The sequence below is a fragment of the Nannobrachium achirus genome, assembly GCF_963921795.1.
Source record: "Nannobrachium achirus genome assembly, chromosome: 22".
NCBI classification, from domain to species: Eukaryota; Metazoa; Chordata; class Actinopteri; order Myctophiformes; family Myctophidae; genus Nannobrachium; species Nannobrachium achirus.
The window spans coordinates 18,616,118-18,643,377 of record NC_137829.1 but is presented as its reverse complement, the minus strand read 5'-3'; the positions used below and the strand labels follow the sequence as shown (position 1 = coordinate 18,643,377).

Here is a 27,260-nt window from a genome sequence, read left to right as displayed (position 1 = left end):
ACACTGACTATTCTCATGGGGTTGGCCATTCTCAGGACTCTGCAAAGCTGCAGCAGTTATTCATTTTATTGATGTTTTGTGTCCAGGTGGTGTTCTGGGGCACACTGGCTCTGATGGTTGTCTGCTACACCTCCATCAGCAGGGCGGTGTACAAGTCATACAACGCCTCCAGGAGCAGCTCTGAGACGACCAGTCGCAGAACCAATGCAAAGGTCTTTGTGGTGGTAGCAGTGTTTTTCCTCTGCTTCGCCCCCTTCCACTTTGTCCTTGTTCCCTACACGCTGACCCAAAAAACCCAGAACACAGCAGACGGCTGCAGAGCAGCGAATGGCCTCTACATCGCCAAGGAGGCCACCTTGTGGCTGTCGACTACAAACCTTTGTCTGGATCCGCTCATCTACATACTCCTGTGTAAGGTCTTCCGGAGACAACTGACTCGGATAGCCACACTCGGAAGCAAAGCCCCACCCCCCAAAAGTCCCCATGGACGCACGTCTTCAACCCAGCCAGAGATGTCACAGTGACACGGAAACTTCAAAGTGTACTTGTAAAGGTTCAGATGTTCATCAGGTGTGTGTGTGTGTGTCCCATAAATACTGATGAAAGCACTTTTTCATGTATGGTCTACACAATCTACACATGAGATTTCAGTTCCTTCTTTCTTTTTTTCTCAGTTCCTCATTTCCATTTGTGGTTATGAACGTCCTAAACACTGGTTTCCATTTCCATACTTTTAAACCATGTTTGTGTCATCAGTACACCCACACAGTCTGCTATTATTATTATTATTATTATTACCCGAAATTCTGTTTTTATTTTGATCATCATAAACATATAACAAAACAATAACAAATAACAAAATGAAAAAGAAAAAGCAGCAGCATGGCAGTTACAACGAGCGGGGAGAGCTTTCACTTATTCACACTTATTTCAAGAACAAATAGAGGTGTACCTTAAACAATTCTAGACATATATACGAGAGGACAAACATTACATTCATAAATTCACCTTCCACATTATCAGAACAGTCAGACAAAGTCGGATCGAGTCGGTTTCACGTATTCAGTCCACTTAGTCTATTATTATTATTTTTAAACAAAAGATGTTGATCAATGTTTCACCACGAATAAAAGCATCAGTCTATATGAATATGAGGCGTCACTAAATTAATAGTTTGATGCAAAATATTCTGCGACGCATCTTCGTATTGTTTATTCGTCCCGCTCCCGTGGTTAATAAGGACTTTCACTGTGAAGTGAACCCCAGCTGAGCAGCATATGGATTGCAATGCACCGAGCAGAGCTGCCAAGCATAAACTTAGTGCAATGATTGTTTTTTTTGATTAATGCAAAACAAGTATTTGTTTTTTCTGTCTATTCCCATTGCAAATGATCTGTGTTTAGAAAATCCTTTAAGAAGTGCCTTCTACACAGCCATTAATCAATGAATATGACTTTGTTTGGTTTCCTATAAATGCGAATACAGGTAGTTGTGAACCTGACCCTGACTGAGATAGTCTCTATGTTCCCCACTTTCTTACCACCTAACCTACCCCTGACCCTAACCTCACTAAAACTAATGCTGTGAGGTGGGGAACATAGAGAGGGGAGCATAGAACCTGGGGAACATAGAGAGGACCCTGAATGATGCCATCATCTACTGTAGGCCTACATATCCTCGCCATGACTGAACTTAGGAGGTTGGGTCCATATCACGTTGACCATAGTTCTTTCTCTTTGTATTACTCTCCTCATCCAAAGTTGTGTACATTTGGGACTCCACTGCACTTCATCACTGCAGTGCAGGTGTTTTCCCTTTCTATGCTCTGCATAGATAGCAACTCATTAATGAGCCTTTTGCCTTTTTAACTTAGAAGTAAATAAAGGCTTTCACTGCTTGTGTCAAACACTTCTTTTTGTTCAGGTAGCCTAATATGTTTCACTCGGTGCTGAGCAATTACAGCAGGGTGCAACTTTCGATAGGCCCTACGTGCCGTTTGCACACTGTTTCATTATGTTTTTTTCAGCATCCAGTCATGCACCAGCACCGCACCCTGCGGGGGCAGCAGATCCAGAGGCCCCCGAGCCCCGACCCGTCACAATTTGACGTGCCTCAAGTAGCCTACTGTAGTTTAGTGACTTTTAAAAGACGTAGTTACAGACTCTAGCATTTAAAGATTGTGGAAGAGATGGCTAGCTATAGAGAAAGGAAGATCTGTTTACTGTCTGTTAGAAGTGGCAGTTTTTGTTTTGTTATTGGCAATTCCCCTTTTTACCTCTATTATACACAATGTATATGGAATACATTGAGATTTAAATTGTTCGTGGGCATCTGATTGCTTTCTCCTGTGCCATATGGTGGTAGCCTGATCTCAGACTCAGCTCACGCAGTAGTCTGAAACTGTGCCCTATTGTGGGGGCGATTTCTGGAAGGGAGGGGTGTGGGAGGTAGCCTAGTTCCAGACCCTGAATCGCTAGCCACACCCTGAAATGTCAATTCAGGCTGAGTGTCAGGCTAGGTGGGAGGTGCTTTGATTTAAAAAAATCGAACCTCTGTTCGAAGTGGAGCTGTGTGTGTGTGTGTGTGTGTGTGTGTGTGTGTGTGTGTGTGTGTGTGTGTGTGTGTGTATTGCAGTTGATGCTTAGGGCAGGCTAGACTCAACAGTACCTCTCTGGTCACCCAGGGTACTACATACAGGCTACATACAGACCCACCCACCCACAAACATACCTACAAACATACCTACACACACGGCCACGTATAGGGAGCTTGTGTTCCACACAGCTCCAAAAAAGAACAATCACTACAGGTCTCCTCGTGAGCACCCACGTGAGCACCTCGTCTTCTAACGATGACGTCGCTTGAAAAAACGGGCTGCGGCGCGGATTGGATTGGATATTCGTTAGACCCACCCCCACGCTCATTGGAGCAGCCGAAAATAAATGCCGATTCATGTACTCAGTTCCAGACCAGAGAAACAGTCCACTCTGAGAGTGGGCGGGGTCTATGGTTACATTTATTTTGACATTTTGTGATTTTGGCCAGCTATGAGCGGCCTGAATACGCACACACACACGCATGCATGCGCACACACACATTTGTATAGTTTATAGATAGGCCGATGACTTTTAGCATGGCAACTATAAGAATAATATTCTGATATTCTGAAAATGTTCACATTGGCCTATTTCCTATTATAACGCCACCAGGAGTCCAGAATAGCCTTCCTGACCTGGTGGAGACCTATGCTCGGAAGAGCACTGCTTCTAGTTTTATACTTTGTTGTACACTGGTGTCGCTTTGTCTACAAAAATACATTTTAAAAAAGTGAAGGTTTTGGCTCTAATGACATGCCCAATAGCGACACCAGGTTGAAAGTGGTTCTACTCTCACACACACACACGCACGCACGCACACACGCACGCACGCACACAAAGCAACCGTCAGGACGCTGTCCATGGTGCTGACTGCCACACATTGGTTACACCTGTGTTTTGTGTGGCAGTTGCTGTTTCTTGAGTAGTAAACAGTTTTTGCAGCAGCCATATTGACCTACAGTAAAATAGTTGGGTTAAGACATGTGTCGCCAATATACAAGTTAATGTTCTGGTCTATTTAGTGTAGTAGAATCATTCCAGTGAGCCAACATGCACAAAAAGAACACTGACTCAGTTTGACCTAAATATCACACACGCACGCACGCACACTCGGTCTCTGTCTGTCTGTCTGTCTGTGTGTGTCTCTCTCTCAGGTAGTGTAGTCTTTGATCCCAGCTGGACCGGAGTACCAGCCAGGCCGTTGGAAGATGTGACACATGGTAGCAGCGTTGGACAGCTGGACACGAATGGACACATCTGTATGCGCAGAGGCAGGGGCGTCACAAGGGGTAGGAAAGTTGGACTGAGTTACTGGGGCCCAAGGTGGAGGGGCCCTAATAACTTTATCTATTGAAAAATAGCAGATATACAAGCTCACATCGCGGCACCGAGTGCAGCGCTGCAAGCTTGTAGATCTGCTATTTTTGAAAAGTCGTGAAAATGTGCGCAAATCTTTGAATATATGTATTTTTTTAAGTGAACATTTGTAACTCAAATTTTTTGAGATGGGGGGTCCTTCACATGAAAAAGTTTGAGCATCACTGACATGGAAGCATATGTTTCTTGGCACAAATTTTCACGATTTTTCAAAAATAGCAGATCTACAAGCTCGCAGCGCGGCACTCGGTGCCGCGCTGTGAGCTTGTATATCTGCTATTTTTCAATAGTTAACATTCATGGGGGGCCCGCAGTGAATCCTTGTACCCAGGGCCCAGAATTTGGTGTGACGCCCCTGCGCAGAGGGCACTGTGTTTATTTGGCCGCTGTTTATCTCCTGCAGCACAGCCCACTGTGAACAGGACCTCTGGTGTTTTAGGATTGTCTTTGATGAGGCTTTGATTTTGTGACATCACAAAGGGGTCTTCAACGTTTTTCAGCTCAAGGACCCCTAGGCTAGATGAGAGAGAGATGAAGCAGGGACCCCCACTACCTATTGTAGAGAATTGTATTGCATGTTAAAGTTTTTTCATATATTTCACTTGTTTCACATACATACATCTTTTCTAATATGTTGAATTCACTTTCTACTTGGGATGGTGCTCGAAACAAGGGCCCGCTACAAACTCGATAACACATTTATTGAGTAGTATTTATATATTAAGTATTTATATTTAATATAAAGCCATTTTATTTAACACTTTAACTTTAACACTAATGAATGATTGTTTTAATGATTTGTTACTTTTGTCATATTGTCATCTTCATAGATGGTGGTCAGCCACATACTCACGGTCACACAACAACTAGCCATTAAAAAAAGATACCAGTTCTGTTCAGAATTTGGTGTCTCACATCTTTCCACAACATTTTAGAAAACGCGTACACTGCACAATGTGTCAGACAGACTCAGTTAGTCAGTTAGCCTCATTTAAACCCTCTATATTTAGTCAACTTGACCTCTTTTTCCCCATGTACACCAACTCTCCAAAAAGTTGCTTGTTTAGATCTGCTATTTTCAGCTAATGTTCCCCATCACACAAAGATTGGCGGAGCTCCTGTAACACTGAGGACCCCCCAGGGGTCCCTGACCCACTGTTGAAGACCCATGCACTACATCATTGGTTCCCAAACTTTATAGCCTTCATGTGACCAAAAGATTAATTTGCTGTCTCCCTATATAGCATCCCATAGTAGTTTAAACTAGTGAAAAATAGTCGATCTATAAGCTCACACATGAGAATAAGATTTTGGTGGTCAAAAAAGAAAGAAAAAGGAAAGGAAAGGTTTTAGTGATATGCATAGTGCAAGGAACCACCAGGGCTTTCATGGTAAAGCTTTAAAAAAGAAAGTAAAAAGAAAAGAAAACATTAACCACACACATATTCTTTTTCCCTTTTTTTCTAGAGACTCTAATTGTTGGCAGATGGCCCCTATCATAGCTATTGTAAAGTAGACACTTCGTGAATGCTGGTATATTTGCAGACAGTCCTGCTCCCGCCATTCAGGTCTGCTTGACAACAAGCTCTGTTACATTTGGTAGTAGAAGAGTAAAATAAACAACCTTTAATGTAAGCTTCTAAGTTTAATACATGTTGTCAGGGAGTTAGAACAACTGAACCACTGTGTGACAGTTGATAGAGGAGTTAATTATCATAATTGAAGATTGTGCGTTTTCTTTTTGATTGGATGGATGTTTTCCAGGTGAGTTAGCTACCTAGCTAGGCTGGCTACTGTTAGCTGCTTATGTGAGTCATTTCACTTTTATCGTTTTATTTTGAGAAATATGGTAAAACAATAGACAGTGGTGCAAAGTAACTAAGTAGGCCTACTTTTACTTAAGCACTGTAGCCTATACATTACAGTTTACATTAAAACTTTTTATTATATATTTTTTTACTTTGCTGGAGTATTTCCAATTTCCAAGACTTTTACTTCTATACCTACATCTCGGATACAAATATTGTACTTTTACTCCACAACATTTACTTTGTAGTTACTTTGTAGGCCTATTAGGCCTACATTGTTATTATTATTACAAAACATTATAACCACTTAACTTAAGGCAAGCCCTATATACATTTCCGTCATTTGAAAATAGCTGATCTACAAGCTCACAATGCATCTGCGACGGATTGTTCGTTAACGTTGTCACTTGTGGTGGTCACAACATTAAAGGAACATTCTGAAAACGGAGCCAAGTTGGTTAATGTTGTTCCTGCATAGAGGGTAATTGGCGCCACCTAGAGCTAGAACAACTGAGAAGAAAAATAGCAATTAATGTGTTCATTTTGCAGGATATGTGTTACATGAGAGTGTATGTGTTACATGAGAGTCGAAATGTGTTTTGGTTCATCCTGTAGGAGATGTGAATCCATCTGTCTCTGGCTGTATACTGTACAAGGTTACAAAGAAGAATATGAAATCAAGAAGATGGCTGAAGGTAGGAATTTCTTTCTTTCTTTCTTTCTTTCTTTCTTTCTTTCTTTATTTCTTTAATTCAAATACCGGTAATAACAAAATGGGTCTATGTTCTGATGCTTAAAGGGGCTATGTCACCTAAGGCGGTACTGTCGCCTTAAGAAATCATCTTAAAAAACAAGTTAATATTGTTTTTATGTCATCCTGAGTGGGCTAGCACTAAAGCTAAATACACGTATTTATATATAAATCTGTCCATATAAAAAATATATTTCCACCCAAATCTGGTTGTTACTTCACCATTGTTCATGTGAATATGCTTGTTTATGTTTAATTGTTGAAATGGCGAAAACGATGTATTCACCGAGAGGGGATGTTGCCTCTCGCCGGGCAGCAGGGCTCTAAATGCCACCTTTTTTCCCCCGCTGCTTCTCCTCCTCCTGCAGGCGATGGGAAATTTTTATTCAAAGTGTTTTCAGATAGACCACGTGACCTACTGTATCATACTATTATAATTTTGGGGTGTGACAGCGGGCCTTTAAGTGAAATCACTTACTCTACCCTACCTTTAACTATTTACCAATGTCTTGACTGCCTTCAAATTTGAGTCTCAGAGACCCACTTAAGAGTGTGTGTGTGTGTGTGTGTGTGTGTGTGTGTGTGTGTGTGTGTGTGTGTGTGTGTGTGTTATTTGTGTGTGTGTGTGTGTGTGTGTGTGTGTGTGTGTGTGTGTGTGTGTGTGTGTGAGAGTGAGAATGCATGCGCGCGCGTTAGTGTCCGTACGTGAGGTCCAGCTAGGCTGAGACCTAATCGAACCCCTGCTGTTTAGGATAAAAGTAACAGAGAAGCATGTTTGAAGTGTTCTGCCCATAAGACATCATTATTTGATGATGCACAGCAATTAGTTAGGCTGCTTGAGGGTATATTTCCCTCTTACATACTCTTTCAATCTCTCTTATGCTACCACAATATTGCTGCTATATTTGAGCTGCTATATTCGCAGTTATCAGGCTTAAATGGCTAAGACTGCGCTCCAATCCGCTGAAAAATCAGGCCCTTTTTTATTCACAACATCTCCCATTCTCCCCTGATGAATCTCCTCTCCTCTCTCCCACCATTCAGTTCCCTGGCACTGCATGCCTCCACCGCGGATAAATGACTTTCATCAAGCACTGAGCAACGAACTGAGGCGAGGCATCATAAATTCCCCCCAAAAAACGGAGCTCCGGGACACAAGCTAAATATAGAACCAAGAATGGTGTAGAATTATAAATGGCGTTTAATGTTGAGCTGCCCTGCTGTACCGCTTTGACAAAGACACAGTAGGAGGGCAGGTGATTATGATAATAGGTAATGTGAGACAATTCATATTAAAATGGTGGTTTCACATTTAGACGGTACATATTGGTTTCGTGCTGTGTTGAGTCATGGCTACTCCTCCCCTCCCGTGGTTCGGATGTTAATTGTGATTTGGCAACGCGACGGGCGAAGTGGCCCCTTGCATGAATTCATCACAGGACCTCTGGTGAGTTATTGCTCTGCTCCGTGACGAGCAAAACTAATAGTACTTGTTGTTATTATTACACAAATAATGGTTTCCTTGAACAATTACAAAGACGGGATCTAATCTCAAAGAAAGTCAAAGCCCAACTTGGGCTTTTCAGCCTTTTAATGATAGTACACAGTGGAGTGGCCTTAAAGCTGCAATCTGTAAAAATGTCCTATCCGATATTCAAATTTCACGCAACGGGGTATTGGAGTGGGGAGTCTCACTTCTAAAAACTAGAAAAGAGGCACCCTTTCGGCGTTTCCTGCCTTGAACCCATTAAAACCGCGAAAGCAGGGGCGTCTGCTGGCCTAGCGGTCCAGATGCATACCACATATAGGCTCTGTGCAGCCTGACAGCGTGTTGCTGGTTCAAATCCCGTCCCCGGGCATTTGTAGAATCTGCCTCAGGTCTTAATGGGTTAAATGCAACCCGCCTGGTTCTTTTTTTCATTTCCTGAAAAGCAACCATTTGGACATGCAAGCTTTTTGCTTGACGCAGCAACAATATTTCTCTCTCTCCCAATCTTTCTGTCTCAGCTTCCTGCAAAGGTCAGGGCTGTTATCTCAACATTTTAACTCTTCGTTTTAACATTATGGAATCATAACAGGAAATCGATAAGCAGGATCGGAAAACAATGACACACAGTCCTACCAGTATGTTTGCCCATTCCTAGTATGTGTGACTTAGGGTGGCTGGCTTCACACTGCATGCTGAAGTGCTGCAAAGAGAAATTCCTCTGCAAACTGTAGCCTATTCACAGCGGAACTTGAATAGAGTTCTGATGGATTTTTTAAATCTGACATTGTCAGTTTGGCTGCGTGTCGCTCAAAGAAATAGAACAGCCTCCGAAACTATTGCTGCAAATCTGCACCGCTATGCGGGTGGTAAGACCAATCCAATTTTGAATAGGCTTGACTACCGTGCCCTGCTCTTCGCATGCACCTTGGCGTCCACTGTGAATCTTACTTACGTACTGTATAGTGGCATTGTACGGACTGGGGGCCGTATACGGCCCTTTGGTTCACTCTGACCGGCCTGTGTAGGGTTGATTGCAAATTACAAAATAAACACTTTTACATTTTTTACCTCATGCATGGACTAAAGCTGCATTGCTTTTATTTTGACGTTTTTTATTGTTCATGTGGCCCCATGGAAAAAATAATTGCCCACCCCTGGTATAGTATATACCTGTACATGTTATTCACTCATACTGTACTGTTCTGTGCCATAGTTGTGTGTTGGTGTCATGCAACAAATTAGCAGATCTACAAGCTCACAAGTTGTCACAGCGGGGAGCCTAATGACTGCTATTTCCGGTGTGCAACATGGCACACAAGTATAGATCAAGACACTAGACAGAATTGGTTGTCAGCAGTCCCTTGTCATAACCACCCTAAAATATTTGGTGTATGAGTCCAATCTCAGATTGTTTTACTCTATCCTTTCGAGTCCATTGTGTCCATCAGACACAGCTTTGTTCACTAGTAGCTATAGAAACCTGAGTGTTCATTTAACACTGAGAAAGAGAACTTTGTACAAAGACTGTAAACCTTACGGGTCCAATTGGTTGCATTTATACACTCTCAGAGTTTCCAAATGGATAAATTGGGGGATTTCACTGGGCACAGCGCAATCAATATTAAACATGTTTGGATCAATGGATACTTGGACATTATTTATTTATATTCCCTGCTAGCCAATTTCTTCCAGAAAAAAATAGGTTTCTATTTCAAGAGGTTTTGTTTTGAAGATGCAATCTATAATTTATATGAGGCTCTAAATATGACCCCCCCATCTAGGCGAAGAAAAACTGTCTTCATTTTCAATAGACCTTATTCACACTGCGGCCATCTTGAATCACATGACCACATGGGGCGGCAGCCTGCATTACAAACCATTGTAAACAATGGAGCGATGGTCCCAAAATATGAGTTCTGTTTCTTTTGACCAAATCGACAAATGGGCAGATGACAACATCAACATCCCCAAAAGGATTAAATAGATGGGTATAGATGGGTATATCCACAAGTAGTTAGGTTACAATGTTACTTGCTACAGTATCTGTGCAGACTAGTGCTTGCTCTGCCATCATATTAACTTACTGTATCGTGATTTTTGCATATTAATCAGGAACAATCTAACAACAAATAGTTAATATGATGGTGGAGGAAGCACTGCACACAGATAGCAAGTCTTTGTACACAGTAAGGTTGCAACCTAACTTAAAAAAAGATACCAGTTGTCTAGTTCTGTTCAGAATTTACCATACTAACAGTATCCATATGGCCAAGACAGATGGCCCAGACAGCCCATATCTGTGTGGCTGGATCTACAGACAGGGATCTCCATATATGGGCATAAAAGATATTGTATGTCATAGACGTCATTGGACTTTCACATAACAAATAACTGAGTAATCATGTTTGGGGTCTCACAGCATACCTCCATATACAGTGCATGGATCTCCATAAATGGGTACCAAATCTGTTTTGGCAGCAGCCTCATTTGGAGAAAGGATTGAATGAAAATCATGCGTGCCTCGCGGGAAAATCCTTTTATCAATCATTTTGAACTTGACAAGTACACAGCTTGTAAGTCATTCATTAATATAAATTGTGTGTTCCAAAATCAATTGTATGCTAAATACTTAAGCTAGTTTTGTCTAAAAAACAAAAACAAAGCTTCATTAAGTAGTAATAATACATGAATAAAGAAAGCGCTGGAGCAACTCGTACGATTGGAGCCTATTTATTTTGATTACAGGGTGCAAAGCACAGAAAAAAGCGACATTTCGATGTCGGATTACATCTTCGTCAGGTCATTGTAAGTAATAAAATCACACCCGTGTGAACTGAGCGGTGGTTTATCTCCCCCCCCCCCCCCCCCCCCCCCTGTGTGTGTGTGTGTGTGTGTGTGTGCGTGTGTGTGTGTGCCTGGCCTGGCCTGGCCTGAAAACAGCGCCCCTCCCTTAACATGTGTGGTCATAAAAGGTACTTGCTTGAGGCTACATACAGACAGACCCACCCACCCACATACATACATACATACATACATACAAACATACATACCTACACACACGGCCACGCTATGGAGACGGTGTGACCACCGCTCAAAAATATCTTGGCCTTCATAGTGTTGCCTTTTGATGTTTGCTAACTTAGGGTGACATTTACAAGCATCAAAACAGTTTCTGTGAACACTTCCAGAGAACATAATGCAGTCTGCATTGCATGCTGTGTACACCATTCTCTTTTATTGGATGCCAAACTAAAAAATCAAACATAACATTAGGCCTGATCTGCTTTGCAACCCATAGGATCTGAGCTATTTATTCCACACCCTGCCTCAGATGGGGGAGAATATAAATATCTTGGCTGCTAGAATGATGTTTTGATGTCCATAGAATGGACTCACCACTGATTCTGACAGATTAATGCTAACAATACCCTGAGACATTCTAAGGCACAGATTGGGGAATCTTTCTGCAATTCTTGGATATTAATCTCTTTAAACCCTCTGGCCACAAGTCACGCTTTAGGCGCAATAATCTTGGAAGTGGTTAAGTTGTTTTACCTTGTTTGTGTTTGGAAAGTGACTTTGGGTATTTTGAAAAGCGTTATAGGGAGGGAGGGAGGGAGGGAGAGAGAGAGGTGGGGGGATGGAGATGGAGGGATAAAAGCAACAGCAACAACAAAAGTAACGCCTATAATGACTAGTAGAAGAAGACTTCAACAGAGCAGAAAGCCCCATCCATCCATCCATCTTCAACTGCTTATCCGGAATCAGGTCGTGGGGGTAACAGTTCCAACTGAGACCTCCAGATTTCTTTATCCTGAGCAACTTCCTCTACTCCCTCAGGGAGTATACCGAGGCGTTCCCAAGCCAGTTTGGAGATATAATCCCTCTTTGGTCTGCCACGGGGTCTCCTCCCAGTGGGACGCGCATCGAGGACCTTCCTAGGAAGGCGCTCGAGGGGCATCCGTACTAGATGCCGGAACCACCTAAGCTGACTCCTTTCCAAGTGTAGGAGCAGCGGTTCTACTCCAAGTCTCCATTCGGGTGACTGAACTTCTCACCCTATCTCTAAGGGAGATACCAGCCACCCGTCTGAGGAAACCCATTTCGTCCGCTTGCACCTGCGACCTTATACTTTCGGTCATGAGCCACACTTCATGACCATAGGTGAGAGTAGGAACGAAAATTGCTCGGTAGACGGAGAGCTTTGCCTTCCGGCTCAACTCTTTTTTCTTCACCACAGTGCGATTTAGCCCCCAACACTCCAAATGAAATACAGACTTTACGGTGCACGGCTGACAACGCTGAGGAAGACCGACCAGTTTGAAACACGTACGTTGTTCTCTCTCCAGAGAGGTAAATAAACCGCTTGTGAAAAGGATTTCCTTGTGTGCAAGTTTAATAATAGTTTAATAATAGCAAGTTTAATAAGTGTAATAATAATAAATAAATAAATAATAGTATATTATAATGATCAGTACACATGTTGTGTAGCTGTAGAACACAATCACTCTGGCAATAAAAGTTACAATCTGTCCTGTTCTTTTTCAGTTTGTGTCACATTAGTTTGTGTCATGGGTGGATTCACCACTTCTCATGTATTGACATGCTGTCATTACTGATGTCCTGTTCATTGTACGTGTTCTGGTCACTGCTGAATTATTCACAATGTTGTCCTCACTTTCCGTCTCTCTGTTTGCAATCTTTGCATCATCTTGTGCGGTTTACTTCTCCTGGTCCTGTGTGTTCAGACTGTTCACTTTACAAGTTCTTACAAAAACAGATTATCAGTGTGTGATAAAAGTTAGCAAAAATAGCCGATCTACAAGCTCACCAAGTGTTGCGATACAACACAATGTACAAGCTTACAGCAGTGTTGTTTTGACAGCAAATTTAGTTTTAGTTTTAGTCATATTCTTTTGAATAAAATGTCTTTTAGTTTTAGTCATAGTTTTAGTCTAATTTTAGTCGACTAAATATCATACGATTTTAGGCGACTAAATCTACAGTTGATTTAGTCAACTAAAATGTATTTTGGCAGGCCTTGATGACATTGTAATGGCTGATTTTACACTTGGTTGCGTGCTGAAAATAGCAGATCTACAAGCTCACAACGCGTCGCCTGTATTTTCAGCATATTTAGTCTTAGTTTTAGTCATCACAGCTTACTTTCTATTTAGTTTTTATTTAGTTTTCGTCAGTGAAAAAAACGCAGTCGACAAAAAATCTTTTTGTCATAGTTTTAGTCGACAAAATCAACACTGGCTTACAGTGTGTCACAATGCATTGCATTGTGAGCTTGTAGATCGGCAATTGTTGTTCAAGTACTGTATATGGTATACACAGCGTGATAAGAGCTAGATAGATAGATAGATACCTTTATTATCCCAAGGGGGAAATTCAGTAAGAGCGATGTGCTATAGAGGCTTGTACATGGATATGAATGTGTACCTTGAGATTTGCCCTGGGTGTGCCCTTGGAAGCAAAATGTTTGAAAACCACTGATCTAGCAGGTAGCCTATTAACTAGTCTCGCCTAACGCGGACATTCTATTCCCCATACACTACCCGGCAAATCTCACCCGGAGTCTCCGGCCAATAGCATTTGTTCACCTCCCCCCTCTGTCTGCTGTTCTCTCTGTTGCGCTGCTGCTGGCCGCTCGCATGAGTAAATGAGGAAGTGATTCCGCGGTGGACAACGAGTGTGAAATCATAGCGATTTTGATAATTGTATTGGATATTATGGATAAGCATAAACAAACCAGTTCACTTGAACAATACTGATGTGAAATAAGATATCTGAACGGCTACATATATTTTATATGCGCACAATTACAATTAAAATGTTGTGAACCACAGTTACAGGGGGGCTAGCCCAGGCTTTTCTTCTTGAAATGCCTGGATCCTGAGGCTAGCAGAGGTTTAGGATTATGACTTGGATTTGGACTGTAGCCATGGACAATACTGTTCTTAGCCATAAGGGATAATTTTAGGGCATGCAGTGTGTCTGTCAGTCAGTCAGTCAGTCAGTCAGTCAGTCAGTCAGTCAGTCAGTCAGTCACTCACTCACTCACTCACTCACTCACTCACTCACTCACTCACTCAGTCTAAACCAGTGGTTCTCAACCTTTTCAGGCCGTGACCCCCAAAGATAATCATGTTTGAACTGGGGACCCCCCACCCTGACGAGCACAAAGAGTTGAGGCATTGCATTTTGTATAACACAGTTCTATTGTGAAAATAGCAGATCTACATGCTCATGTGAGCATATAGATCTGCTATTTTCACAATTTCTGCATCTAATATTTGACAATTTGGCCAATGTTTTATTTGTCATTTTAGAGGTATTAAAATGTCCTTAAATTGTCCCTTTAGAAATGTGCAGATACAACTTTATGTTGGGTTGAGTGAGAAAACAATGTTGCACATTAAGCTAATCTTCTGGGGAACCCCCCAAAATAATTTGGCGACCCCCCTGGGAGTCCTGACCCACAGGTTAAGAACCACTACTGTAGAGAACCATGGACACTTATCCATGTTTGAGTGAAGAAAGAAGAAGACTTTTTTTTGTTTTCATTTTCACACTGATTACTTTTTTATCACTGTTCGAAGTCAATAATGTAACTTTGTTTATGTAATGCCCTCAAAATTAGATTATACTTCATATGCGTGCCATTTCTCCTCCTTCAGGAACGCACAGTCCAAGAACTTTATAACTAAAATGCGTACTCTACTAGTACCAGTAGTGCTTACACCATATCCATCTAATAAAGTCGGCTCAGTTCCATAACTACATTTTCAGGCAGAAAAGAGACATTTTCTAAGCATCCTGTTTGTTAGCTGTTCTATAGTGGTAAAGGATGCTGTAAGACTGTTGGTCCTCTCCTTTCTTAAACAAGTGAGCCAAAGTGACTACAAAGACAACAATCACCAACCTCAGAGAGACAGAGAGATATAATTAATTCATATCGAAATGTGTTGTACATTTTCACTCATTTATGACAAAGACAATCACAGACACACCACCACAACGTAATTAAGTTAGAGCAATCTACAAACATCCTAACTTACAATTCCAAAGCCCAGCCGCGCTGTATGAACCAACCGGCCAAGTTCATTGGCTAGGACTGATCACGTGGCAATCACGTGGCGCCGTTCCTTTGTGAGGAGCCGTCACCATGGTGACGTGTTATACGCCCATGTTACAGCCTCCCAGCCTATGGGACCGCCGTTCATTGGCTGTCGCCAGGTTGACATGCAGCCTATGTCTCTGTGTGTGTTTGTTTGCAACTCTGGTGCCTGCGTCGTACAGTATGGGTCGCTTGCGGATCTCGCGACCTAAAGTGGAGCAGTGTATGTGGTGTCCGTGCTTTGTCTGTATCACGTTTTCCGCTACATCTCTGTTTGCAAATGTGTGTGTATGTGCGCGTGATGCCTTGCAGCGGCCACGCATGTTTGGATCGAGCAAGCGATTCTGCCTCAAAATACTTCTCCGTCTTGAATGCCTTGGATCAGCTGCGAGCACCCGAAGGATGCAAGCCTAGGATGAGGCGGCCGAAAGGCGGCCGAAATTCTAGTGATTTACAAGTCATTTACAGAACACGGTACACCTTCATAATTCCAGACATTTCTAAACACATTCAAATCCATTTTACATCTTTCCTTTAAATTGATAACTGTGCTTGATCAAAGAGGGTATAGTCAACCTTTTTCCTTCATTTATTCCGTTACGGAAAACCAAATAGAAACATCTATTCAGTTAAATGATCCCCAAAAGTCATCAACAAACTACTACGTGCTCTATAAAGAGGTTGGTTTTCCAAAATAGCATGTTCAGAAATGGCAACAGATCGGACCTCCAGTCTTCTTGCCCTGGCAACAGCATCATCCATGTGACTTCCAGCCAGGTGTAGTGTTGGACTGCAGTTATTCCCTTATTAAATGCAGTCAATTCCAATCAAGTGTCTAAGTGAGCACCCTTGAGAATTCGCTCTTTTAGCAGCCAGTACACAGGGATGGATCAGGGCCCCTTCTGCCTGTTTCTATTAAAAACCACAGTTGTACCACACAATACAGCAAAATGGTGACCAACAATTCTGATTAAAACTCAGAACAGCCAAGAGTAAACTGTGCTTTTCAAAACCCTAAATTGACACCTGGCCTCACCAAACAAACTGTGTGTGTGTGTGTGTGTGTGTGTGTGTGTGTGTGTGTGTGTGTGTGTGTGTGTGTGTGTGTGTGTGTGTGTGTGTGTGTGAGAGTGAGAGAGAGATAGCCCATGCTAAACCCAGAATTGTTTACGTTTCAAATGTCATCTAGAGGCAGATGAGATTAAGCTTGGTTGCTAAAGGTTGCATGTTGAGCAATTTGAGTAATTGGTATTGCCAAATTAATTGCCAAACACTCAAAATATCTTTAATTTTGCTTCCAGTTAAACTTAGAAAAGTGATTTCCAAAATGCATTTGTTTCTCATTGGCAAATCCTGGACAAAATGCACTGAGTGCATATCGGATGCTGTCCTCCAAGAATCAGGATGTCAGGATGTGATCTGTCTCTTACCCCTATAGAAAGGGCAAGGTATGCGCTTAAAGGATACTTCAGAAAAGGAAAGAGGAGCACTCGTCATTCATCAAAGAGTAGTTCACCAACAGGTTATACTAGTCTTGGGTTCACGGTTCAGGCAAACAATGAACTTTAGAACAAGGACCGCAGCACTCACTTTAGAACAAATTCTTCATGTTTATTGAAGGTTTCCCCCAACAGCAGCAAAAGAACGGACGTTTCGGTCCAGTGGGCCTTCCTCAGCGTGTAACTCTTACTCGCCGAGGAAGGCCTATATCGTTCACAACTTTTTATCTGTTAACTGGTGTGGTATATCCATCCACAATGTAGAAAGGATAGGCGATAAGCTTTGAGCTTCAGCCTAAGCCTTTTAGATCAATTAGAACAAAATGTTGGATTTCAATGTGAAATGTGGGTTTCTTTTAATGTTGATGAAGATCTAAATAAACTAAACTAAACAATAAGGGAGGCCATAACTGAATGGGTATAGGCCACCTGGGAAGCAGAAGGTCCCAGGTTCGATTACCAGCGTCAAGGTGTCCATAAGCAAGACATTTCACCCCTAGCTAGTAGCTACCCCCTGATTAATAAAGTCTAATACATGAAGATGAAGACAGAAGATGATGAGGCCGACGGGAATGAGGAGAGAGATGACGAAGAGGGTGAAGGCCATTGAGGTTGCGTTTCTAAATTAACTTAATAAATCTTGCTGTTTCTGGTATTTGGTGATGTATTGGCTAATGTCATTCATTATGTTAATGGTTGGAATGTTTGATTTTTCATTCCTTAATACGGCGTTGTTATTAATTATTATGCTACTAAAGGCATGATGATGAGACTAGAAAATTGTCTTTTCCTTTATATGCACTATTCAGTCATTAACATTAAAATAGAGGGGGGGGGGGGGGGTAGAGAGATGGAGCGAGAAATGGGGAAAGAGGGACGTGACAAATGCAAGACGAGTAGATATTGGTGGGGGCAGACAAGGAATGATGCTCTGTGTGAGAAAAGGTCAGAGACAATTTTACAGTACATGAGATGGTGATATTGAAGAGAGAGAGAAACAAATGGAGAGAGAAAGGGAATAGATAGAAAATAGAGAGTTGCTGTATGGCTGCCCCAGAGTAACCACTTATTCCTTAGGGGTGGGCGATACGGTGATAAATATCGTTGAGACGATACAATGTCTCCACGATACAATGTCTCCACGATACAATGTCTCCACGATAAGCCTTTTCAGAGATATCGTATATATTGTGATACATCAAATCCTGCTGAATTGTTAAAACAGAGATTCATTGCAGGATTAATTTAAAACTGCATTTTGGTCTAAATCAGTGGTTCTCAAACTTTAAAATCTCAAAGTCTCCTCTTAACTCTGACAGTATACAAATGAAACCAAATGTTCCATTTGGTTTAATTTGTATACTGTCACTGAGTTACATACTTGTAAGGGTTAGACTCCCAAAAGGAACCCAGAGAGTCCCTGGACCCCACTTTGAGGACCACCGGTCTAAATGTTCTGTTACTCCTTTTTCTTTTAGCTTTCGTTACCTTATACTGTAGGTGGTTGTACTGTTAAGTAACTTGAAAAATAACCCAAAAAAAAAACAACATGAAAAAGAATCTTGATAAGATTGTGTATTGTGATACAGCTTTGACAAATATTGTGATATTAGTGGCATTTCCATAAAGCTTTTTTGCATAAATCTTTTCATGGAAACACTTGTTGCGAGGCGTTGTGAGCATGTAGATCGTCTATTTTCACAATTTCTGTCTCTAATATTTGACAATTTGGCCAATGTTTAATTTGTCATTTCTGAGGTATTAAAAAGTCCTAAATTGTCACTTGAGAAATGTGCATAAATCCTCTATACACTTGGTTGGTTTGTTCAAATAATTTGGGTACCCTGACCCGACAGGTTGAGAACCACTGGTGTAGGACACAAAATGATCCTTCTCTTTGACGTCACACAACCCAATATATTAGATAATGAAGTATGAACAAGTTAAAGCTCTATTAATAACTTCTGGGTTATTACCTTTTCGGTTTTATTAATAGACCCATTACACTGTCCAAAGGACATAAAATAGATTTCTTTTCTAGCCAGGCTTGTCAGACTGAATCTGATTCATTAATAGGAATACACAGGACAATGAAGTAATGTTAATTAAACACGTCATTTAACATTCTACTCCTATAATTTATCACTCTAAAATATGAAAGGAGGACAGATGCACACGCACACAGAGATGTGTGTAATTTGTAGTTAGATTAGACAGATGTTTTTTTTTTTAAATAATGGTTTATTTGCTGATTTTATTTTCTCTGAGTTGTATGTCTCGTTGTTTGTCTAAGGTTATTACCTTATGTTCTTTACCTAAGGTAATAACCAGGCGCTGCCGAAAAATCTGGTATTTTCGGTTATAAAGTTGGCTAAAACTGGTATTTTCCTATATTAAATCATATTTTTCCTTTCACAATATTAATTCGGGTGTTCTTTGGGTCACGTCCTATTGCCTTAAAATCATGTAGTGTAGGCCTATATTTTATTTCTCTCAATTTTCCAAAACATATAGGTCTACCTGGTTCTCATGTGCCCACTCTCTGGTTACCCAACACTAGTTTAATCATATTGGCATACAGTAATAACCATTAGGTTTTAAAAACAAAATCAACGCATGCTTATGTTATTTCACATATCCAGCCAGTCTGGGGTCGCTTTAGTTGACAGACAAGACTACTGTAGTGCTCCCAGGAATACCATCCCATGTCTTATTTTCTGCTTGCTTGTTTGCTTGCCTGCCTGTTTTTTCCCCTTGTTGTTTAGGCTATCACCTATCATGGATTAATTTCTTTTTTTTTTGGAGCTGTGTGCAGCTCCCTATACGTGGCTGTGTGGGTCTGTGTGTGTGTGTGTCTGTCTGTGTGTCTGTGTGTATGTAGCCTGACTTCGGCGCGTAACTAGTGCCGCACCATTTACGCCACTCGCGCAATATATACATCAAAATGTGCGGCTCGGCCGGGAATGGTGTTCTATTACCTTTCGTTCCGATCCGCCTTACCATGCCGACGTAATCGGCAAAAAACGACGCTTAATTGTCCCCATTGACTTATAATGGGACAATGCAAGAAATCACTTTCAAGTATTTTTCTCTCGTAAACCATAGGAGCTACAGTTTCAAACCTCGGAGAGGAGATTCATAATGATTTTAAGAATGAATCGAAAAATAATTACATCACTCGGCCTCATGGTGGCGCTATAACGGCCCACTTTACGTTTTGCCCCGTAACTCTTGAACCGTAGATCGGAAAATTAAAATTCTTTTTCCCCTGGATTCCTTGGGTCAAGACGCATCTCCCCATATAGGCCACGCCCATTTGCGCCAGGATAGATTTTCCGCCATCTTGAATTTTCTCCAAAACACACTTTTTGCTCCTTTTCCTACATATTTTCTTCAAATGTCACAAAAATCGGTACACATGATCTACACACACACACACACACACACACACACACACACACACACACACACACACACAGCTCCACTTCACACGGGTGTGATTTTTTCTATAATTTTTTGTGTGTGTCAATTGCCTATGTAATCCTGGGCTCTGCTCTCCCTCTGCCGCGCCTGGGGAGACAACGGACTGACCTCATGCTTCCTTCAATGCATGAGTTGTCCAAGTTGTTTCTTTTCACCTGACAGGGGGGATTTCCCTGGGATGGACGTAGCACGTGGAAGGAACACGTTATTCCAACCAGTTCCTTTCCCCTCCATCAGGCGCCCCGGCTGGCCAGGGGCCATTATTGAGACCAGGATTACTGCATGTTTTTGTGAGGGTATCAACCCTAGTAGACACGGGGAGAACATGCAAACTCCACACAGAAAGGCCCCTATCGCCGACCTCACCTAGGGTGTGGGCGCTGATGACGCGGAGGGAGAAACACGCCCCCAGCACCACAGCGTCCCCCGGCGTGAATCGAACCCAGGACCTTCTAGCTGTGAGGCGAAGCGAGAAATGGATTCATTTCTAATCTGTTTGTACACAATCTTCTGTCACACGTTTTTTTTTTAAACATTAATCAATGATCTGAGCCGAGTACTGTCGTATGCTTGCTCGCACGCACTCTCACAGGCAAATTGTGGACTGAACCTACAGCCCATGGGATTGGTGTAGGCAGGGGGCGGAGACTTTGTCTTAGCAACACTGTGTTAATGAGCCAATGAGCTGCCTACAAACAGTGCAGCGCCTCACACAGCAATGGGATGCAGCACTTATCTCAGAGGAGAGCAGAGTGGAAGCTCACTGACAGGCAGAATCACTGTCATTTCTCAATTAAATCATCCCGTCATTCATATTTATCACCCAACCTTAAAATACGGGACAAAGAGCGTCCCGTATCAGTTCAATACGGGACACGTCTTTTAGTTTCCAAACACGGGACGATTCCGTATTTTACGGGACGGTTGGCAACCCTAATAGCATCCCTATTCTAATAGCAGATCCACAAGCTCACGCTGCGAGGCGTTGTGAGCTTGTGGATCAGCTATTTTCGTCAAACAGCTTGGAAACGTCACATCACCCCACCGAAAACGTCACATGCACGCGTGGGGCGTCCCCCCACTTCCCAATTTAGCACTACAACACTGGATTACACGCCCAGGATTACATTAGATAATTGCCACTGGGTGAAAAATGGGTTACAAAATCGTGGGATAAAAATGATGAGTTAAAAAAATTAATGCTGGCAACAGTTTGTGTTGTGTGTGTGTGACATCAGACCAGATCTCTGATAAACCTATATACAGTAAGGTGTGAAGAAGCCCTGATCTTAGCATATTGTTCATTTGGAGTTATAGTTAGAGACAGAGAGAAGAGGAAAAAGGAGAGAGAATGATCCATCTCCAACCACAACAGGCCACGTCATCCCCACTGCGATCCATGTGTAGCAGCAGCGCCGACGATGAACAGCTGCTCATGGAAGGAGTGAGGACCCAATCTTCCCAGCTCTTCTCCTGTTCCGAGTGTCAGGTCTTCATCCAACACATGAAGACGAGCCACAATGATGCCTACTGCTAAATGCTGAAGAGGAATGCACTGATCCCATCTCCAAGCTGTGAGCAAGTCACAAAACAAGGAGAAGCAAACAAACCAAGGTCTTACAGTCAACAACAACAACAGTTTACAAAGACATCAACTCAACCAGAAGGGAAGTAAGTCAGTTAAGTAACCTGAACAATCACCACACAGGGGAAATGCCTTTCCACTGTCAACAGTGTGACAGGCGTTTCAGGAGGTGTGATCACCTCAAAAGACACCAGAGTGTCCACACCGGTCAAAGACCTTTCCCCTAGGGGTAAACAGTGCGACAAGAGTTTCAGTGACGTGGGCAATCTGAAGACACATCAGCGTGTCCACACCCGGGAGAAAATGCTTTCCCTGTTAACAGTGTGATTACGAGGAACATTATTATCTTACTGTAACTGGCTCCTTTCCACATGAAGTAGCAGCTCTTCTCCGAGTCTTGTTCTTTTGTTCATGACCCACATTTCATGACTATACTGTAGGTGAGAGAAGCAATAAATGGTAAATGGTGCATTTATACAGAGCCTTTATCCAAGGCACTGTACATATATTGTGCATTACATTCACCCATTCACACACACATTCATACACCGATGGCGGAGGAAACCATGCAAGGCACCAACCTTCTCACCCGGAGCAATTGGGGGTTCAGAGTCTTGCTCAAGGACTCTTCGACACTAACTCTGGGGGAGCCCGTGATCGCATTGGGAACCTTTCGGGAACCCTCCGTGTTCTAATGTGTTTCTCTACCCCTGAGCCACTGCTACCCCTAATAAAGAGCCTGTTGTGAGATTGTAGATTGGCTATTATGACACATTTTTAAAGTTTCCTTTTTAAAATCCTGAAATTTCTTTTTGCGCTTGCGAACGGTGTGGGCTCGCATGGAACACCATGTATGGGCCCACACCTCTGCCTTTGCACTGTCGGCCAGTTTTGAGGAGAATAACCTTAAAGATTTGGGAGAACAAACTCACCTAGAACACTGCTCCCTCATTGGCTAAGGGGCATCTTTTTAGGAGAATAAAGGGTATAACAGAGGGGACGTAAAGTATAGCATAACATACTGATATAACATACTGGTCTCGAGCCAACGTGGTGTTGTTATTTATATCAGGTCGCACTTGTTGGTGATGATGTCACCTAGAACACTGCTCCTCATTGGCTAAGGGCCCTATTGTACTGTCGGTCATTTTTTGCAGAGAATAAACTTGACCTACTGTATAAAGATTTGGTATAAAAGAGGGGGCGTAAAGGATAGCATAACATACTTATAACATACTGGTCATGAGCCAACGTGTTGTGTTTATTTATATCAGGTCGCACTTGTTGGTGATGATGAGAACGCTGCTCTTCATTGGCCAAGGGCCTTTGTACTGTCGGTAATCTGTTTGCAGAGAATAAACTTGATCTTGACCAATTTGGTATAACATTGGAAAAGATGAGTGTTAAAATGTTTTCATTTACTGCTTTCTATCGTTTTAGCGATTTTAGTGGGTGGGGGCATGCGTTTCTGGACAACCGGATATCCATTATGCCTTTATATGGGCATATCCTTCGGATCGGTGAATCCGACCTACTCAACACTGGGCACCGCACTCCCCCAAGTTTGAAGTCAATCGGTCGGATGGTTCTCAAGATCTGTGAAGTACAGACGCACACACAGATGGACAGAGATATTTGCACACTTTTAGTACTGTAGTATTATGGATTAAAAATAAAAAACAAAAAAAATAATTAAATCGATTGGTTTGATTAATGGTTATAGAATGTTTTCTATCTGTGATGCCAGATATGGCTGCTGCTGCATTGGGCTGGACATCAATATAAAGTGCCTCTGATAGTGTTTTAAAGCTGCAAGCTAAGCACTACTGTTTCCAGAAACTTCTGATAGTACAGCCTCTTGACTCCTCTAACCAAGAAGGCTCCCAGAGAGCAATACAACATGTTGAATACTGAGGCTGCTGACAGTATAATAACGTTACAAGGGTAAAGATCCACATTTCCAACTCAGTCGAGATGATTTACAGTCTCCACTCTCCAAGCTGTACAGTCCAAGGCATAAAAACACCCATAGTTCTACTTTTTACAGAAATTGTGATCATAAAACTTGAATTTCTTCAGACGACCTTGTCTTCCCATACATCACAGGCTGGGCCAGGTATAGCTGGGGTATACAGATATTCAGTTGGTACAGGGTTGTTTTATACTGTTAAACACAGTTAACTTAAGTTTGTGCTGTGCTGAAGTCTTGACAGACCCTTAAACCCTGTAAAATCCTCAGTGATCATTTAAAGGTGCAGTTTTGTGTCTTAAAATAACTGTTAAAAGATCCATATTCCCATAGAAATCATTACTGTAGAGTGTTTGTTCAGTAACGGGTCTATCCATCTCCGTTTGTTCTCCTATACAGTTGTGAATGCTGTACCCTGAAGCCTGTTCTACAGAAGTCCCTGGCCACTGTGCTACACCAGAATGCAATGTGTAGTACTAAACGTCACAAGCATCTGTATGGGGGGCTACCAAGGGTGAGTGACAAGAAGGCAGCCAGGAGAATGAAGCTGGTCGGCGCCATTGACACTGGGAGCTCCCCGCAGAGGAGAGTAGACCTACTTGCCAGTTAGCCAGATGTATGGAGGATATTGGAGATGACTGGAGACGCCACTGGAGGGCTCAACCAAGGATGAACTAGAGAGAGGGGACTATATCTCTTTATCCATGGATGAAGTCAAGTAGAAGAAGGCTCAAGGTAGGAACTTGTTTTTTGAGCGGTGGTCCTGGAAGCTAAGCTCCAACATACAGTATGGCTTTGTCTGGGAAGCGTGGCCTACATCTGGCCTACAACTTGGCGTGAATCGCTCAGTTTGTTGTGCGCCCATTAAATGTCCGGGCTCTGAAGCGTTGCCTACATCTGGCCTACATCTTGGCACAACGCTCAAAGTTTGAGCGCTTAATGAAATTAACTCATAAATAGCACTGCTCAGTTCACACCATTTTATTTTCTTATTTTCAGCTCCTTGTTGTATGGTGAGTGAATACAAATGTGATTCAAGCTGTCCTATTGCTGTCATTTTGGGACCCAATGACTGGGTAGCAATGAAACATGTTCAGTGACTGTTTCTGGCTCTGGTTTTGAAGGCTGATGTGAATCTAGAGAGTATCTGTTGTGTTGTGTCTGTCGTTGAAGGTACAGTAGTGAGTTGTAACACGGTAAAGTATATGTGTAGTGCTCTATATGTCTTTGTGTCTCTTGGTCACTTCAGTTAGCCAATGTGTGAGGTTGCTATTGCCTTTAAAGTTCAAGCTATAGACTATAGAGAGTTTTGGCCCAGTAATCACTTAATCAATATTGTATATAGTCTACTAAAAGAAATAGCTGATCTACTACAAGCTCATGTGTCACATTGTGAGCTTGTAGGTTTACACATTGTGGTATTGCTACTTTTTGTTAAGTAAAACATCTGAGTACTTCTTCTACCACTGACAAGAGAAGAGCTGCAGTCAGTAGAGGTGGGATGTTCGCTAAACGAATCAAGTCGATTGAACGGCTCTTTGAAATGAACAATGGGATCCGGTTCTCTATAGGGAGCCGTTGACGAGGGGGAGTCAATTCTTTACTTAAGTAAAAGTATCAATACTGCAATGTAGAAATACTCTTCTACAAGTAGAAGTTCGGAATTAACCTGTGCTTGAGTAAAAGCACAAAAGTATTGGTATCAAAATGTACTCAAAGTACCAATAGTAGAAAGTACTCATTATGCAGAATGTCCCATTACACAGGTTTTCCAATGAATAAAATGTAGAAACATCATTTGAAAATAGCAGATCTACAGCTTGTAGATCGACTATTTTCAAATGACGGAAATGTATATATGGCCGAAATGTATATATAGAGTTGAAGTGATTTGTTATTATAATCAAAATCGACAAAGTAACTAGTAACTAAAATGAGCCAGTCTTTTGAATGGCTCTTTGAAAGGAACGGATCCCAGAGATCTAGCTCACTTCAAAGAGCCATAAATCCCATCTCTAGCAGTCAAAGGAAAGGAGGAAGAGACTAATGGGGAAAAAGAGAGGAGACGACGTGAGGAGAGATGAAGGGAGCAGCAGATAGGTGGAGAGAGATATACGAGGCGACAAGCGATTAGTGGAAGAGAGAGACGGACAATGAGAGAGGCGTGATGACAGTGGGGCTTATGGTATCACAGCAGTGTTGATTTCTTTCAATGTCACAGAGCGTTTTTTGGTGACTAAATATACTTTCTGCTGTCACCTTGCTGGCATATACACGACTTCCTCTCCTCTCATGAACCACCATTTTCATTTCTCTCACATATTTTCCCTCTTTCTTCAGTCTCTGAAATGAATCACAGCTCTCTGCCGATGCTCAATGCTCTCTTGTAATGAGTGATAACACAACATTATCATAACACTTGACAAGTTCCCCACTTAAGATGACCCTGTCTCATCAGCAGGGAGTCTTGACTTGATAAACGTTTTCTCCACTGCAGAACAATCTACAGTATATTTCTGATGAAGGGGCCAGAGTCAGACAATGCTTTGCAGTCCACTCTGCTTCAGTCTTTATGCTGCGTAAGCTTAGAAGACTCCAGGTAGAACCTCAACTAAGGTCAGTCTGGTTTGTTTCTGCTCTTAAGACGCTTCAACTCAACTCAAACTTTATTATCAGGACAAATTAAAAAGCAAACAAGCAGGAACAGGAGAAAAGATTACAACCAAAAAGAAATTGGAAGCAAAGAAATAAAAGCTGACGCAGCAATAGGAATAATATACAACTTATCAAGGTACGGTATACAGCATATCAAGGCCAGGGAGAAAAAGTGAGCCTTTAGTAAAGATTTAAGGAGTGAGCAGAGCGAATGTGAAGGGGCAGGGTGTTCCAAATTGCTAGGTAGTTGAGCTCTAAGGCTGACTGACTTTTGTCCCGCCAATCGCGTAATAGCTACGCTGCTCGAATTTAAAAAGCCAAGAGTGGCTATTATTTGAGAGTTTAAATGACCCTACGGATTTTATGTGTTGGAGGTTTTGGAAAACTATTCATTTTCTCTCTGCCAATCTGCACTCTTCGGAACTGCCCCTTGTATTGCTGTTGATTCCATCTCTGTCTGACAAAGCTGAGATACTTAAGTGCTTAAACAAGCATATTATCTCCAGCAAAGCAAACTCACTCCATCCCCTGCCAGTCATGCCCCCAGAAGTCAGACTTTCTATTTGACTCCTTTTCTGATTTACAAACCCTTGAAAGGCCCTGATAATCTCCTTTCTTTCTTTCTTCTTAAGCCTGACTGCAGATATCACTGCTGAGCCAGTGTCACCTTTTTAACCATTTAACCACCGTTCTATACAGAACAATATAATTCCTGATGTTTGGAAAACAGCAAAATTGTTCTCCCTGCATTGAAAGGTGATGATGGCATTGAATACTTAAAGACCTATATCCAAAACCTCAAGGCTGGTGAACACATCAGGGAGGCTGGTGAACAGATTAGGGAGGCTATTATCTCCATAACGTTGCAATAAAAGTGTTAAATGACATTGTGGAACTAGGAAGGTGCAATTCTGGGAAACT

General features: G+C 42.1%; 1 protein-coding gene across 1 annotated transcript in view; it reads left to right on the top strand.

Moving 5' to 3' along the window:
• Window positions 1–24,948, top strand: part of LOC308307464 (P2Y purinoceptor 13-like) — a gene marked incomplete at both ends in the record, with an annotated part of 29,443 nt that extends 4,495 nt beyond the window's left edge. Inside the window, 3 exons of the mRNA XM_080752728.1 lie at window positions 87–416; window positions 2,027–2,116; window positions 24,934–24,948. Coding sequence (XP_080608854.1) covers window positions 87–416; window positions 2,027–2,116; window positions 24,934–24,948 — 435 coding nt within the window. The remainder of the gene's footprint in view (window positions 1–86; window positions 417–2,026; window positions 2,117–24,933) is intronic.
• Window positions 24,949–27,260: the final 2,312 nt, after the last annotated feature.